The sequence below is a fragment of the Cyprinodon variegatus genome, unplaced genomic scaffold (assembly GCF_000732505.1).
Source record: "Cyprinodon variegatus isolate N-32 unplaced genomic scaffold, C_variegatus-1.0 Scaffold296, whole genome shotgun sequence".
NCBI lineage: Eukaryota > Metazoa > Chordata > Actinopteri > Cyprinodontiformes > Cyprinodontidae > Cyprinodon > Cyprinodon variegatus.
Window position 1 is genome coordinate 375,620 of NW_015150749.1, and position 16,699 is coordinate 392,318.

Sequence of the window (16,699 nt, forward strand, 5' to 3'; positions counted from 1 at the left end):
GATGGATGGATGGATGGATGGATGGATGGATGGATGGATGGATGGATGGATGGATGGATGGATGGATGGATGGATGGATGGATGGATGGTATTCTAGCAAGCATCCAGCTGTGCTACTGTGCCATGTTGTTTTAGGCCATTAGTTTTGAGATCATAGGTGGGACACATAAACAGCAATGTCTTGATATAGGATAAGGATAAAGTAATAGGATTACCTAACACCATGCTATGCTGTGTTGACACCACAGACAATTCACTCACCTCAGCCTGCTAAATCCTCAATGAGATGGCTAGACATCTAATATTTCAGCTAATAATTATATAACCACTGGGGGGAACCTAACTGGTTTGCAGAGAGCATTAAATATTGAGCAATCATCAAACATAAAAGAAAAATTGCAAAAGATTGTAAAATAGTTATATAAATATCTCTAAAAGTGGTGCGCTTTCGATTTTACAACTTTTATATTGATCAAAACTAGAGAAAATATATCTGTTTAAAAACATGTGATTCCTAAAAGATATAGAATTGGTTTAAAACTATTGCACAGAAATCCATGTTTATCTTCTTAGGGACAATAATGTTTAGGTAACAATGGTTGAGACACAGTGTGTAAAATTAAGTTTGAATGTTTTGTTTTGAAGAAATCTCCAATATGGGGTAAAACTGGGGCCAAAACAAGTACAGACAAACTCTGCTGACATGTCTAAATGTGACATTTCCATATTGTAATCATAGACCAGGTAAGCAAAGTAACTTGTTTAGAGAGGACTCAAACATCACTAGATCTGATGCATTGGTTTAAAGTAACATAGTGGGCATCTTTCTAAAATTTTAATGTAAGCCTTCTAATACATGATTAAAAACCTTAGAAACCTAGAAATCCAAGGGAACTCTAAGAGCAGAGCACAGAGTCAATGCACCCTTGTGTGATTCCACCACTGTTGTCTTTAGGAAAAAAAGGGGAAAGGTAGTTGTTTTCTTGGATCACTCCTGAAGAAACAAATTGTAGAGTTTGGACACTTAAGTTTGTTTAGCTTTTACTCGAGTGTGTGTGAGGATTTTATGAGAGCAGTGATTTGGAAGGAAACATGAATGACTTTTGAGCGAGGGAAGGAGCATGTGCGTGTGCATGTGTGTGTGTGTGCGTGCACGCTTGTGTGTCATCTCCAACTGAGCAGCAGGATGCAGACAACCAGGAAGAGATAAGCGAGGGTGAATGGAGGGAGCTTTGCATGTGTGCGTATCCATCGTGTGAGTAAGCTTGGGGTTTATGTGCTCGTGTGGGGAAATCACTTCACAAAGGACCTGGAAGTGCACGTTCCCCTGTCTGCCAGCGCTGGACTCAGAGGAGATAAGCAGACAGCCAAATATTCCCCTTGTGTTTTCCCAGCAAAAACAGGAGGCGGAATACCAACCACTCAGACCGATGCCACAGGGTCAGGCCTGGAATGAGTTGTGCTTCCAGGTCTTACAAGCTGCACATTGAAACACAAAACTACAAAAAAAAAGAAATCCAGTATTATGTGTATGCAAGAGTGAAAGATAAAATACGTTGCGAACGGGTAGGACTTCATAGCTGTTAGATAATATATGCGCTTGGGGTGTGCCAAAAACTCCCATTTACAAAAGAATCATGATTCTCAGTTCTATGATTCAGAAGAGATATAAACCTTACTCAAATGTATTTAAAAAAAACAAAGACATTTTGCTAGCTGGTGGCCTCCATTTATTCATTTTCTATGTGGGATGTCCTGACATAACTAAAAGTATCACAACCGATAGGATACTACAAAACTGGAGATAAGAGAGATTCAGCCAGCCTCACCTTCATTGGAATACAAGGATTTTGACTCATTTTGAGTTTTAAAAAATGCCTGAGATGTCCATGTTTGACAGAGTGCAAGGTCTCCAAAATAAAGATTAGATACTTTGAAAACATCAAAAATGTGGGAACTCACGATGCCAGGCATCACTAGGAGTTGAAGGTACAGAGCAGAGTCAGTCGCCTGTAGCAGACAGACACATTCTGGAGTGGTTCACTTCATTGCTAAATACTCTTAGTGTGGTGGAGAACGAGGGGTTGATCTCCATGTTTCAGACACAGGAGCCTTTATAAACCATACCACCTTGTAAGTGTTTCACTAAGACAGCTGTACAGTTGCTTTACTGAAAGACTAAAAGAAAGGTAACCAGTGACTTTAGTAAAATGACCACAGTGGCACCAACATGTGAGATGCATGGGCATCAAGGGGAACCTAGTGTTCTGTTACATTCGTCACTTACTATAAAACAGATATATTGCTGTTCAAATCCAGTGTTTATGCATGAAAACCATACAGCCATAAATGTAAAAGCCATGTGTCACTCCATGAAAAATAGAAGCAAACAGTGGTGACTGCTGATTGTATCTGATAACACTGCCAACATGATCCCCACTACCTAGACTGACAACTAAACACCAATAAATAGATTTGTCAACCAAATAATAACTCATAGTTGAATCGAAACATAAGATTTTAACACCTAATATTAAATAGGGAGGTTAGAATTCTTAATAAAAAAGAATAAAGCCTTGTTTTGTCAGATTAAACTACCACTTCCAAAACAACCTTTTAGGTGACAGTTCATATATGTGTTGGATGCACAGATGGGTTTAACAAAGGTTTCAAAGATTGTGAATAGAATAAAGATGATGGTATGTGTCAGGTCATTGTTAAATTTGCTGTATTAGAAGTCTGACATAGTGGAAAATTTGTAAATCTTCTTTTGGAAAGTAAGCTTGTATAAGCGATGCAAACAGCAACTTTTAAACAGAGCTTGCACGAGGAGAAATGGGCTTGTGCATGCCCTAGCACATGTTTATTTGCCATTCTCTCTCAGGAGCAGGTACAGGGTTGTACATGTCCACTTTTTCTTTAAAAGTGGAGAGGAATGGTCTTTTCAAAAATTAGCTAAAATCCTCCACAATTCCTTTAAGTTTCAACAAAGGTTTCTCTAAGTTTAACTATTCCTTTAAGTTTCAGGACAACAGCAGATAATTTTAGTATTATTATTTCTATTATGTTAAAATTATCATTGGTTATTAAAAAAAAAGTATGTTCATAGTATTTCTTATAAGGGTTTCAAACATTAACCTTACTTACTCTCTCCGCCCTTAAACCACTAATGCTTAAAGATCCACAAAGAAGCTTTGCTTAAAATACAGTTCAATTGAGGTGGCACCTGTAGATCACTGGGATAAGTAGTTGTCTTGCAATTACAAAATTGTGGGTTCCTCCTGCCACATGTTAATGTGCCTCTGGGCAAGGCAATTAACTCATGCAAACTTCAAAACCTCCTGTATTGAAAGAGTATCAGACAGCAGAGTACCCAACCAGTAGGTCATCAGTTAGAGCCAATCAAGCTGTAAACGTGCCAATACAAATCAACATTCTATTTATTCACTGCAGCTCTAAAAAAAAACTTCTATTGTGATTAAAACAAGCTTTTCTCCGTTATCACTAAATCAACTGCTACCATTGACAAAAATATTGACATAAAGAGTGAGCGTGATGACTTTTAATGATAATCTCCCTTTTTACTGACATATGTCATTCTTTTCATGATGCCAAATGTGATCTTAGTTTATGTGAGAAGGGATTTAATTAACTGCAATCAGTTTAATGCAACCCTATTATAGGATTCAAACCTGTCTGTTTGATACATTCTTCTCACATTCGTAATATTGGTGTCTTTACAGGTCGGCATAAAAGGTTGATCAGTCAGCTGCAGTTGATCCAGAATTTCCCCACTGGTCCTCACTAAAACTACGAAACTAGAGTGCATCAGTATATGACACCAGTTCTTGAGTCCTTCCATCAGTTTTTGTTGAAATTTAATGACACATACTAAAATATTTAAAAATATTAAGTTAGGTATCTGGTGTACTGGTCTTATATCTAGTGGTATCCAATACTAGCATTTGCAGCATCACACACCTCTGTGACTTTTTATATGAGGATATCGGGTATAGGGTTGTCACGATACTAAACTTTTCACCTCGATACCGATACTAAGGAAAATATTCGATACTCGATACCATTTTCGATACCACAAGGATAAAAACAACGACTCCAAAATTCTACAGAAATATTTTCATTAATAAATAAAATACAATAAAGGTTGTATGCTGTGCACAATATTAAGCAAGCTTGATAAAAAACTTATAAAATTAAAATTAAGTGTTTCTTCCTCGGCTATGCTTTGCACACATAACAATGACACTAGCCAAACTGGTTAAAAAACAAAAATAATTCTCAGCAGCTGCACCTCTTACAAAAAAAAAAGTCTGAAACTGAAAAGTGCACAGAATTATTCAATCACACAGTGTTCTGAAAGTGCATTTTCCTCTATTCTGCACTTTAGATGAAGGACTGCTTAGGTGCCACTGGTGGTGGCACTGTATCGATACTTTGAAAAACGAGTATTGTATCCGGATACAACATTTCAGTATCGATACTTTTTTGAGTTTCGATACTTTTGACAACCCTAATCGGGTACTTGTTAAATATGTTCCATTTTAAGCTTCATATCTAAATCTGAGAGTGTTATTTCTTTCATATGTATTTACAGCAAAAAAGAACAAGAAAAAACACAACTTACGCGGTTTTCACTCAATTATTTTGAACTACAGAACTCCCTCAGACACTGAAACCAATGTAGTGTCTGTGTAACCTGCTGGGCTTCCATCCAAACACGTCTCACAACACAAACTGTATGTTTTTAGCACAGCTAAAAGCCACAGAGGCAACAGGAAATCACTTTTAGACAGATCTGTGTAATTTAGACATAAAACAACCCACAAGCTACTCAACAGGGTTGGCTGGTTTGGTATGAGCAAAAAGCATGTTAGGTCATAGTTAGTTAGCACTCTGGGTGAAGTTCATATTTGTGTAAATAAGATATAGACACCCCTAAATAAAAAATAAAACTAAACATAAATCCATACTTAAGAATTTAATCACCGGTCAAAACAACTCATAACAGTCTGTGATGCTTTTGCACGAAGCAGGGGAGATAAAAAAAATGGAAAAGGTTTGATTTTTTTCTGTTAGAAATTTAAAAACCTCTCCAGGGGGGTTAACACACAGTTTGACTAAATTCAAGCTTTTTTTCACAACAGCTGGGGAATTTCTTGTCACTTTCAAACCAGAAAAGTTATTTTAAATAACAGAGATAAATATTTAAAGGAAAACTAATTTACTGATGGAAATACAAAGCTATGTGATTTTAAAAAAAAAACAACCAATGTATTCTTTGCAGCTTTGCAAAGAAAACTCCCCAGACACCCAGTAGTCATTTGTTCGTATAATACTTCCACACTTTAAAAACATTGAATAAAATATCTTAGCATAATCTCATTTAACCTCAATTTAAATTGAATGTCTAAGATTATTAACTGCTAAATTAAGCCTTTTTGATTTTATGGAGAAATGTTAGGAAGATATTTCTATATTATTATGAATTGGTTGAGCAGTAACCCTACGGCCAGCTGTTAAAAATACAAACTTCTAAAAACTGCAGATTGAAACTGTTTGACTGATGGAACGCTTACAACAGGACATTTGCAAACAACTATTTTTATCATTCTTGTATGTATGACAAAAAAATGTAGCCACCTTATTTCAGCCAGCAGGGCTACAAAAAAAAACTAGAAACTCCAGTTAACAGGTTCTAAATAACTGGAAGAATAGGAATACTATGATAAAAGACTTTAAATCTAGTAACAAGCTTCATCACATCTCAGTTGATTTGAAACAACTGCATATGTAATAGAATACTAAATTTGTTTTGTTTTTTGTTTTCAAATAAATTCTTTTGTAAAAAACATCTCAACATAGTGATGCCAAATATACTGCACATTGACAACACTGCTGCAAAATGCAAGTACATTAAACTCAAATGCTGCAGAAATTGGTCTGATATCAGCCAAAAAAAAAACAAGTATATCAAATATATCGGCCTGCATCTAAAATCTCTGATATAATAATGCTGATAGAAACACTCAGCTTCTATCACTTCTGTTTAAAGTTTATGTTAATAATAATCGGGTCGTTTAGGTTCTCATACCTATTAATATTAAGTATTACTGTTTTGTTTAAGTAAGTTCACTTTATGAAGCCTTTTCTAATAATATATAAAGTATTTATAATTGGTGCTGATATTGTATTGAGTCAATAATCATATCAATCAAGAGTCTGACCAATTATCTGATATTTGCAAAAGTTGCTAACTCTGTGCTGACAAAGTAGAAAATAAATGTATGTCATAACCGACTTAACATTTAGAAAATTACAATTATTTAATTATGTTTTGACACTGAAAAACACATTATAAGATATGCAAAAAGGGTAAAAAAGAAAGGGTAAGAAAGAGTGTAACTACACTGATAGAGAATAGAATAGAAGAGAATAATCTAGTTGGCAAACGCAAGCTTAAAAACCATCTCTGAAGAGAGAAAACGTTTTTTTTTTCATTACACCTTAGATAAAAATGAGAAAAGTTCAAGTTAATAAAGGAAGGAATCCTTGCAGCTGCCATAAAATTGTTTTTCTATATGAGCTTGTGTCCTTTAAAGAGATATCGCCCTAAATGTGATGCATCCTATTGCCTTTTGAAAGTTTTCACTGGTACCATAAGCAACATTTCTACTAGAATCGGAGAAAAATCATAGCATTCCAGCTCCAAAAAGGGGAGTGAGCTATTCCACTGAACATAGAAGGTGCTGATGAGGTGTGAGATATCTCATGCACACATAGAAACGTGCTTTGTGGCTTTAGATCAAACATTATTTACTCAAAGAAGCTCTTGCAAATATCTTGCAAAAGGCTTCACATTTTATTGTAAAGAGTCTCAGTGTTAAAGAGAGAAAGGCTTTCCACGGTGCACTGGATTCCAGCTGTTTTTCATCTACACTGATGGTTGATTGAACATCTGCACACATGCACAACCCCTCTCTGGAACAGCTGTCCCGACCACAAATCGGGAGCTCTTCCAGAACCTACTGATGATGCACCATCTGAGAGGGGTTGCTTTAAAAACTGTAACTTGACTTTAATCCTGCAGCAGGACCTTCTCCCGACTGCAGGATCACATTAGAGTCATAAAGGATGGATAAAAAAGAATCGAATGCGCACGAGCGCAAAGACGCACGCGCGCTGTCATTCCCACCAACACACACACACGTGCCTGATCGTAGCCAGATGTGTGTATGGATCAGAAGGAAATATTACTCTCATCATTTCATATACCGTAATGAAACTGTTGAAAATGGACTCACCGGCTTTACACGGATCTTTGTAGTCAATGCTCTCCACTTTCTCTTCTTCGTAGTAATCGAATTCGGGCTCCTCGTAGTCGAAACAATTAGAAATAGTAAGTTTCCCCCAGAAAGTCAAGCCCGCAAGCACCAGCGTAATCCAGCGCATTTTAGCGGCCAGTCCCAAGGGCACACGGTCCATTTGGTGATTAAATGAACAAATAGGAGATAACTGGTCTTCTCCTGTATTGTTTTAGGAGATGAGCAGTGTTTCAAAGGGTCCTCATGGTGATGATCGAGGTCCTCTCTGGTAGCTTGGCTGTGGATAGTTACTGCCTCCTGCGCTCCTTCATGGTTAAGTGGGGCATCTGTGAGTCACAAAGCGCAGAGGAGCCCAGCAGTCCTCCGCCGTGTCTTCTCAGGTGAGACTGGAGGAGAAGAAATTAGAGAGTAGCAGTGAGATCAGGACTCAGGAGCTTCTGAGCGTAAAGACGCACGGCGGTGTCTGCGCTGCGCGCACACAACAAACATCCGCGTCGCATACTGCCTGCTTGCGCTGATGTCGCTCCCTCTCCGAGGTTACAGCCTCTCACTCAGCCTGTCTATCCTCATTTACGCGCACCACCGCATACCTGCACCCTTTCAAAACTTTCCTTTGTTCTTATTCTGAGTCTTTGGAGCTAATTTTCACCACACCAAGTTAAAAAAAGGTCAGCCTCTCTATATCCTATGATCTCAGTGCACCAACACTAGAGGAAGCGCAGCAAGATTATTACAGGCAATTGGACTCCACACGTAAAATAGAGACTGTTTCCATGAATAAAACCGGTAGCGGTAAAACTAACAGGGCCTTAGCAAAATTGCCTGCAGGTTCTTTTTTTATTTTTTGGTTATTTAGAGGAATCTGCCAAGTAGGTGACAGCCAAACCATAAATACTTGAAGAGATGCATACAAGAAGAAACCTTTAGGCTGTAGCCTTAGTGTGAGAAGTCAGGCTTTTATTCTCCACTATTCTCTTCATTGTCATGGAAGAAGCAGAAAAAAACATCGATTTCATGCATATAAGTGGGGGAGCAGCTCTTAAGTGTTTATAGAACATGGCCTGCAGCTAAATGGTTCAAAGTAGCCCTATTAAAGGGGTGATATGAGGAAAAACTATTTTTGGAAATTTGAAGGATGTGCTTCTATTAGTTGCATGGTTATACATCAGTTATTGTAAATAAATGTGTAATTTCTCTGTTATTAAATATATAAAACTATGTATTTTCTTTGGTGCAAATATGTGGAACTTGTTAAAGTATATTAAAGCATATAAGAACATATGCTTTTATATAAATGCCAATATGCTTCTCCTCATTTTATATTTGAACAGGTCTGTCAATCAAGGAAACTGCATGCATATCTTTTTTTTAAATGTATATGGTATAGTGAGAACAAAAGAAATCACAATCTTTAAAAAGGGGTCAGAAGTCAAATGAATAGGAAAATCGGTATTAGGAGGAAGAAAATTTAATCAGTGCTTCTCTTCAACTTCTATATTTATTAATACGTCTCTTTTGTGCTACATAGCCAATAAGACAATAAGCTGTTCAATAACATTACATATGTAAATGAAGTTGTTTTTTTTAATTTAACAGTTACTTTTTATTTCAGTTCTGATTGATAGTTATGACTTGAAAAGGAGCCTTAACTTTCTGATTCACTCTATACAATATGAAACACAGGAGAACAGCCTTCAGATTTAAGTGTTTTTCTCTCTAAATCAGGAACTGAATACAAGAATCTAGACACCGGCCTAAAATGTCCCATATCGACGTTACTGTAAAAGCTGCACAATGTCCTAAGTATGATCAGTCCTCTTGAGCCTAACAGAGTGAGGGGCCTGGAAGGAAAGGGTTAAAAAAAAAATCTCAAAAGCTCACTGTTTGCTTGCTACAGTGTAGCATAGAGAGACATATTAGTATCCCCAAGTCTCCAATAAAAGCTTGAATGTGTATTATAGAAAAAACAATTCCCTTCCATCACCAGCATAAGTTTGCATGGAACATTGCACTTTTACATAAAATGAAAATAACCTTTTTAAAAACCAAACTGTCAAGACTTGAAAGAAAGGCTCAATATGGAGATAAAACCCAATGCTGACTGTTATGCATAGTGGAGGCTCTGTGGTGCTTCTGTTCAGCTTGTTCTTTTGACAAACCCATGCAGGTATTATTATTGAGGTATGGCATCATGCACTCTCAGTCACCTAGAGATTTCAAATAAAAAATGTGTTGGTCTCTGGCAGGAACGCAAAACTGTCTTTCAAGACAATCTAGATCCAAATCACAAGGCTAAATGAAAACTGAAATGGCTAATTGGACACAAATAACCATTTTAGGTCTATCTGAGTCTCCAGACCTATAACTCCCTTAATAAGGATGCTGGCTGAGCTCAAGTAACAAGAGCATAAGGGAGGAAATTGGACTCTGCATGATTCTAGAATGTGCAAAGGGGATATTCTGATATCTCGTTCTCTCTCCATGTCTGCATGGGTTGCAATTTTTTCCCCTAATAAAGGAAGCTTTATTAGGTGATGTGGGATACTAGAATACTTCTTGTGCCATATTTGATTTTATGAGTAGCAAATATTCCTTTGCTTGGAGATCATGCGTCTGTGTTTCAATGTGGATTTATTTAAAGGATTTTGATATTTTTAGGGAATGTTTTATAAACCATGTCTCCAAAAGTTCCATCCTACTATGAAACAGTTTATCTGAATAACACACATTTCCTCAAGGTGCACCTCTCTGCTTGCTTGCATGATCTCACTTGAATTGGTTCATTTTCTCACAATCTGGCACCAAAAAGGTTGCAATCTTTCAACTATAACTTGCCCATGAGCTGTAGGCTGCAAGCAGCAGTTGTTGACAGACAGACGCTGCAGCCTGTGAACACCTTAAACATAAATCCTCCGCAAACGAGCTTCCCTCTGTGCGTCTCTGCAGCTTACCTGCTGCCTTTACCTGTCCGGGGGCGCGTCGGTTTCCCGCGGAGCTTTTAACACACCCATCATGCTGTAAACGCAGACAGATTTATTTCCTATTGAGCGAGGGTTTTCCAATTGGATGTGGTTCCAAACGTGTCCGCTTTCCCCCCTGGTATCATCGGGGAGATTACCGGAGCGTTGTCTCTGTCCCTCCTGACTTAATCCTGCCCTCGGGGAGAGGTGACGTCACACTATCAATCCATCCGCAAGCTGTCCACGTCCCCGCAGGCATGGACGCAAATCCCCTGGAGGCAGCACACACACAGAGGCAGAGACACACATCTAGAGTTCATGTGTTGCGGGTCAACACACTGTTGATCTTTCTGCCCCCAAATGACCTCTGTGTGTCTTTAAAAGTAGAAACAAAGTTAAATGAGCAGCAGCCAACAGGCATGATCAAGTTCCTGATACGAACTTGGATTAAATGTCTGATGAGGGGTCTATTTATTTAAGTAGTCAAACATTTATTGTTGGGTTTTTTTTTATTGATCAGAAAAGCGAAAGTAATACTGCTGTAAAAGGCACGACCAGCAGAGGGTGCTAAAGAGCGAATGCTTAGATCAGCTAAATATACCATATTGCTCCCTCCAAGAGTTATTTTTACGCCATAATTTTTAAATTTTGACTCGTTTTGTACCTTATAGATTGTGGAAAACATCGGGTTAGGATGTTTATTCTCTTTTTCCTAAAGGACTATGGTTGCCCTGGTTTTTCATAAAGGCCAGGTGTGTACTATTTGTCTTATTCTCCAAGCTAAATTGTGCATAACCTCACTTTGCTCTTAACTTCTCCACAGTGGTCTCTAACTAACTTATTGGTTAAAAGAACATTAATCATTTCTTATAATTAGGGTATCATATCTGCTTATTACTGAAATCCAAAAGGTACTGCAACCAGCAGCAGTGCGATGCCTTCCCTCTTAACCTTTAATCTGGATGGATGGATGGATGGATGGATGGATGGATGGATGGATGGATGGATGCAACAAACATCTACATCTACAAGACTGTTTCCTCTTTTAGGAGGGCTTTATTTTAGCTGTGCATTTACAGTTAATATGTTTCTCCAGTATAGCTACTAATTAAGTCAGTGTAAGGCATTGAGTTAAATTCTCCAACCCCTCACAGCAGGTCTGTGTGGGCAACATCCAGCCAATCTATTCAGCAAAATGCTTCTTTAAAAAAAAAAAAAGATCCAGCAATTGCTGTTAAGTGCTGTGTGCAGTTATTTTTGTCCCTATTTAAAGCATGTATTGATTGTTGAGTCTCTGAAACTCTGTGAAAGTACCTCGCCAGCATTTTGACCCTGCATACCGGCCACCTCAGCCCCTCCCTGAAACTGCATTCACTTCCAAAGAGACACAGAAAGGTAAAGAGAAACACTTAAACTGAACAACAGCCCCTCGAGGCTCCACCAGGAGCTTTGCTCTGCAGCTATTGTTATTACTATTAGCTTTGCTTTCCCTGAAAACGCAGCTCCCAGATAAATCTATATGCAGCTACCTTGAATTCCACAATGGTTGCACTGTGCTTCCATCCAAGGGGATCTTTATCCCAAATATGCATTAAAATATGCATGAACATATTAAAATTAAATGTTTACTAAATATCTTACTGTTGGTTGCAGTCTTAACTTGCAGTTGAAGCAGATTTTTTTCAGCTGCATAAACTTCACAATTTAAATAATTATTTTCTATATTTCCATCCACTTGGAATGCAGTCATTTTTATTACTTTTTTCCTCTGGGTTCAGTTACTTTTGTTGTTGTTATTCATGTTAATCTAAAAAAAAAGAAAGTTTTTTTTTTAACTCTTCAATTGAAAAAGATCTTTACAAATACATGGTCTAAAAATACACATATCTTTCTTGAGTATCATCCTTAATTTATTTTATGATTTAGATCAGTTAGGATCAATAAAATGATTTACATCTCCTGAAACCTTTAATAAAAGATAGTGAATGTTTTGTTCCAGTTTTTTTTTTTTTTTTTCCAGATTTAGATGTTTGCATATATTTTATCAGACCTTTGTAGAATTATCAGTCTTTAAAATAGTTTTCAAATGTTTACGGTAGTTATCCTGCCAAAAGATTTTCACAATATTTTACCGGCATATTGGACCCAATGGCGTAAATGTCGGTAAGCAGAGACAGCATTTGCTTACGGGCCCCCGACCTCTTAGGGGCCCCGTCACTGACACCTGGTAGACCCCCAACGCAATTTTAAACCAGGACGTCTCTTTGCAGATGTGATGGTGCTAAAAATTTCTCTGAAACTAAAGTGACTCACCGCACCGGACCGTATATATACCACAACACATGCCAGATTTCAACATGATTGGTGAGCGGTTTAAACACGACACCAATAGCAAAGCAGACAGTGGTACTTTTAATCCCTATGTTCATAACTGTGTATAGTTCATTAGACGTTTGGTTAAAAAATACACTCATATAATATGTTTAAAATGGCAATAAATAATAAGCACTTGGGATGTCTATAACGTGGTGGTGCGCTGGCACCAATGGTTCCATTAAAGGTGCGCAGTCACTATTTTTTCCGTGTGTGATCATATACTACTGAGAATTGCATAACTGTATTTCCTTGGCCGATTTACGAAATGGTCGCCGTATCCTGAACCTTCATGGCATGTTCTATTTCATATGGGGCCCACCCAGATAATGTTGCAATTGTTGTGTCGTTACGCCATTGATTGGACGTCTCCTCCTGACACAACCAGTCTTCCTGATAAACCTTTTTCAGCTTTAAAAGATATGGGTCTTGGATCAAGGCTTTTTAATGGCCCAATCCAAAACAACTCTCTAACTAAGGGTGCCTGATTAAGGATACTGTCTGTGGGAAATATATATTTGCACACCAGGTTTATGTTTTGAGATATTGCTGCAATATCTCCATGTATGTCTCTATTGCGTTTGTGAGGTGGAACAGTGCTTTAGGTAAGGATTACCACAACAGAGTACTTCAACTCTTTACCCCACAATATGGATTGTGCTCTCCAGTTCGCATCATTTTCTTTAAAATTCCTGTCTGATAGTTAGGGCTAAATGAAATGATAGATGGCCTTTACTTTATATAGCACTTTATCTAGTCTGAAGACTCAGGTCTGAGGATACAAAAGTGCTTTACCACTGGGCCACCTGACCACCAACAGCAGGCAAGGCAGGCAAATTGTCCTGCCTCAGGATACAACAACAGAGATTACCAGTCACAGGACAAACTCCCTATACCTGAGCCTTTAGAGCCAAATTAAATACTTACATTTTAGTTAAATCCCACCTCAGGGCGTGGCTGAATTTGAAACCTGTAAGTTGGTGTTGTTTTTTGAATTAAAGTAATGGCTTCTTCCTCTCTGAGTGGCCTTTTGGGCCTTGTCAGTGCAGAACCTTTTTGAAGGTGATAAAATGGATGACATTCTCTTTGCAGCTTCAGCCAGCATTGTAATAAAGTCCTTTGCTAGGTTAGGTGTTTTACACATTCAACAAAACCCTTGTCAATTTGTTGGCTAGAGAAGCAGTTTCCATGAACAGCATGGATAACACTATGGTGTTTAATGTGTGCAAAAAAACTTGTGCTAACAGTTGAACTTTGCCTTTCAGGCATCTGAAAATTATTGTTGGATAAACCAGAGTTGTGGAGGTCTACATTGATCCTGATGTATTTTTTGATTTCTTTTGATTTTTCCCTGGATTGAATGAAGAATGAAATGTTTGAAATCTTGAAAAACATCCAGGTCGGCCTGCTGGTTTGAGACATTTAACAACCTATGAGGGCTTATTCAGGCTTTCCAAAACTGCTCATGCCATCATCTGGTGATCTGGATTTTTTGGTTATGTCCAAGTTTTTACTTATGATTTTCAGCTACTTTGATTTACTCTTGCAAACCTCTTCATTAAATCTGCAAGAAACCATCTCTGCCTCCGTCTTTGCATTTGGGTCCTCTACAAACCTCCACTCATCTTGAGAGTTCAAAGCTTTTCTAAACTTGGGGGTCGTTCACAATTTTCAACCTTCCAACACATCATACAAAACATACTGTTTTTGCCAACCCTGCCCAAAAGTATACATAAAATGCATTTTTTTTCCCCCATGTATTTTTGTTTTGTAGCTGAGAGTAAGAACTTATAAAGATAGGTATGTACGTAACGGTCAAAATTCTGTAATTCAACATTAACCTAAAAACCCTCCATATCAAAGCATTCAGAATAAATAAACCTACTAAATAAACCAATACTAAAGCACCCATAATCCTAGCTAGTTCATGATTGTCCCTCTTGCATTGTGACGAGGAATAACGTAGCACAGACCACGTTTCAAAATTGGGCATAAATCAAAAATATACCGACACACTGCTGCGGGAGTATACACAGACCTTTTGCATAAAGTCCTGTTAAAACCCACTGATGACATTTCAAAGGGAGCTAGAGGTTGCTCCTTTCTCTTTGGAGAGCTCATTAAGGGTGGGGTGTGTCTGTGTGTGTGTGTGTGTGTGTGTGTGTTTTTGAGGGGGGGGGTTCTTCATAGTAGATTTCCACTTTCCTTAGTCAGTTACAAATACATTTTTTCCTCAGTATTATTTGTACTTTTCCTGACTTTCATCACAGCTGCACAATGACACCTTTGTTAGTGTTGTTGCCTTTCATTTAGAAGATCCTGGCCTTGAATCCAGTTCTACTGATGCAATGACATCACCTTTCATAGACAGTTCATTGCTATAAGGTGCTTCTTAGAATGGTTATGCATTTTGATTGCATGGATATCAAATAATGTATATTTGGTTTCTTTCTATAAAGTTAAAGACAAAAAAGTGACATTTATGTGTTCTGTCAAACACAGAAAAGCATTTAAGTTGATATAGGACATCACAAGAAGAGTCAAAGCATGTAAAGGACAGAAGAAAGCTGAAATTAGAGGTGCACCAAAGGTGAGGAAAAGCATGTTTTCTCTCAGGCCTGCTGGCCTTGATAGTGTCTTTAAGTGTTTGACGAACTTCCCCCAGAGGGAACAAATATTTGGCCTTAGACATTCATCACCTTTCTGTTGAAATGCCTCAGGAAGACGGTCCGCTGACTCAACAACATAGCAAAAACGATAAAGAATAATGCTTGGATATTTTTTCAGTCGATCCAAAAAGGTCTTTGAAGTTTAATATCCGCCTCCCTTTTGTTGCTAAAAAGTAGTTTTGCCCTCAGTGATATCTTGGAAGTTCCATGGGCATTGAAAAGCGACTTCCACAAAAGGATGTGGTGGGAGATTTCATAATCTAAATTTCAGGTTTACTCTGAGATGAGATAGTCATTAACCCACTCACTTACAGGACCCACATTTGAGACGTGGGTAAACAGAAAGAGAGGAGGGAAGACAAGGAACAAAGAGGAAATCCTCTGTTTGAATGCCAAGCTGTGAGTGCCATTCTTTCCCTTCTGTTCTTATTTCCTTTTTTTGTGCAACACTCACAGCTTCGATCCTGCTCTTTCATCTCTACAACTCTGACTTCAGTGTGTTTCATGCATGTTGCATGATGGGGATGGATGTGCACATGCTAGTTTTGTGGCCCAAATGAAATGACTGTTGTCACATCTTTAGAGGGATTTATGCAAAACATGCACTAAAATCTGGTCATAGAAAAATAGAGGGTATTTGTTGAAAGATGAAAAATTAGAAATAGGGAAACACTTTCAAGGAAACTTGAAGTGCAAGAAATTGCAACTTCTTCAAATCAATTCATGGTGTAATTTATGTAAACGTTAGATTCTTTTGATTTTGTGTAATTTTTAGATGTTTTATTTTAGCTTTTTTTTTGTTTTTTAATGAAACCTCTGATCAATAAATGAAGGTGGAATCTGCAGATAGTCTGTTCATATATTTGATGTCATGATGTGGTTTCTAAAGGATCCAGCACAGATACTGACCGTAACAGTCAGCAGGGTTAAAATAAAATATAACACGCCAAACCTACAGAGGGGGATAACAGGAAAAACAGGACATTGAGCACAGACAAAAAACAAAAAAACAGGAGGAACGAGTGTGGAACCATAACAACAATGAAAATATATACTGAGGTGAGAGTGAAGGATGACATTCAATGGAAGTGGGTTAATCAGGTCAATCTGGAACAGCTGGAAAAGGAGAGGGAGGGTTATTAATTAACATATGGTATAGGAAGCTCTGCGTTTACACCTTGACATTGTCTCTGTCCAATTCTTTTTCCTGGAAAGAGGACTCTTTAAATAACAATTCATAATGTATATGTATTAAATAACCATGAGACATGACAAAAGATTTTGATACGAATTGTAATCTTACTCGGATCAGGTAAGTTGCTCAGAGTTCCAGAAGGCAGCACTTACTAAACTG

General features: G+C 37.8%; 1 protein-coding gene across 3 annotated transcripts in view; it reads right to left on the reverse strand.

Annotated features, from left to right (window-relative positions):
* Window positions 1-10,491, reverse strand: part of tll1 (tolloid like 1) — a 69,556-nt gene extending 59,065 nt beyond the window's left edge. Inside the window, exons 1-2 of one of the 3 annotated variants that reach the window (XM_015383839.1) lie at window positions 10,308-10,491; window positions 7,323-7,729 (exon numbers count right to left, since the gene is read on the reverse strand). In XM_015383839.1, coding sequence (XP_015239325.1) covers window positions 7,323-7,503 — 181 coding nt within the window. In that variant the 5' untranslated portion in view covers window positions 7,504-7,729; window positions 10,308-10,491. Of the gene's footprint in view, window positions 1-7,322; window positions 7,915-10,294 lie in introns of those variants that run through there. The other 2 variants (XM_015383838.1, XM_015383841.1) reach the window with 2 other exon arrangements.
* Window positions 10,492-16,699: the final 6,208 nt, after the last annotated feature.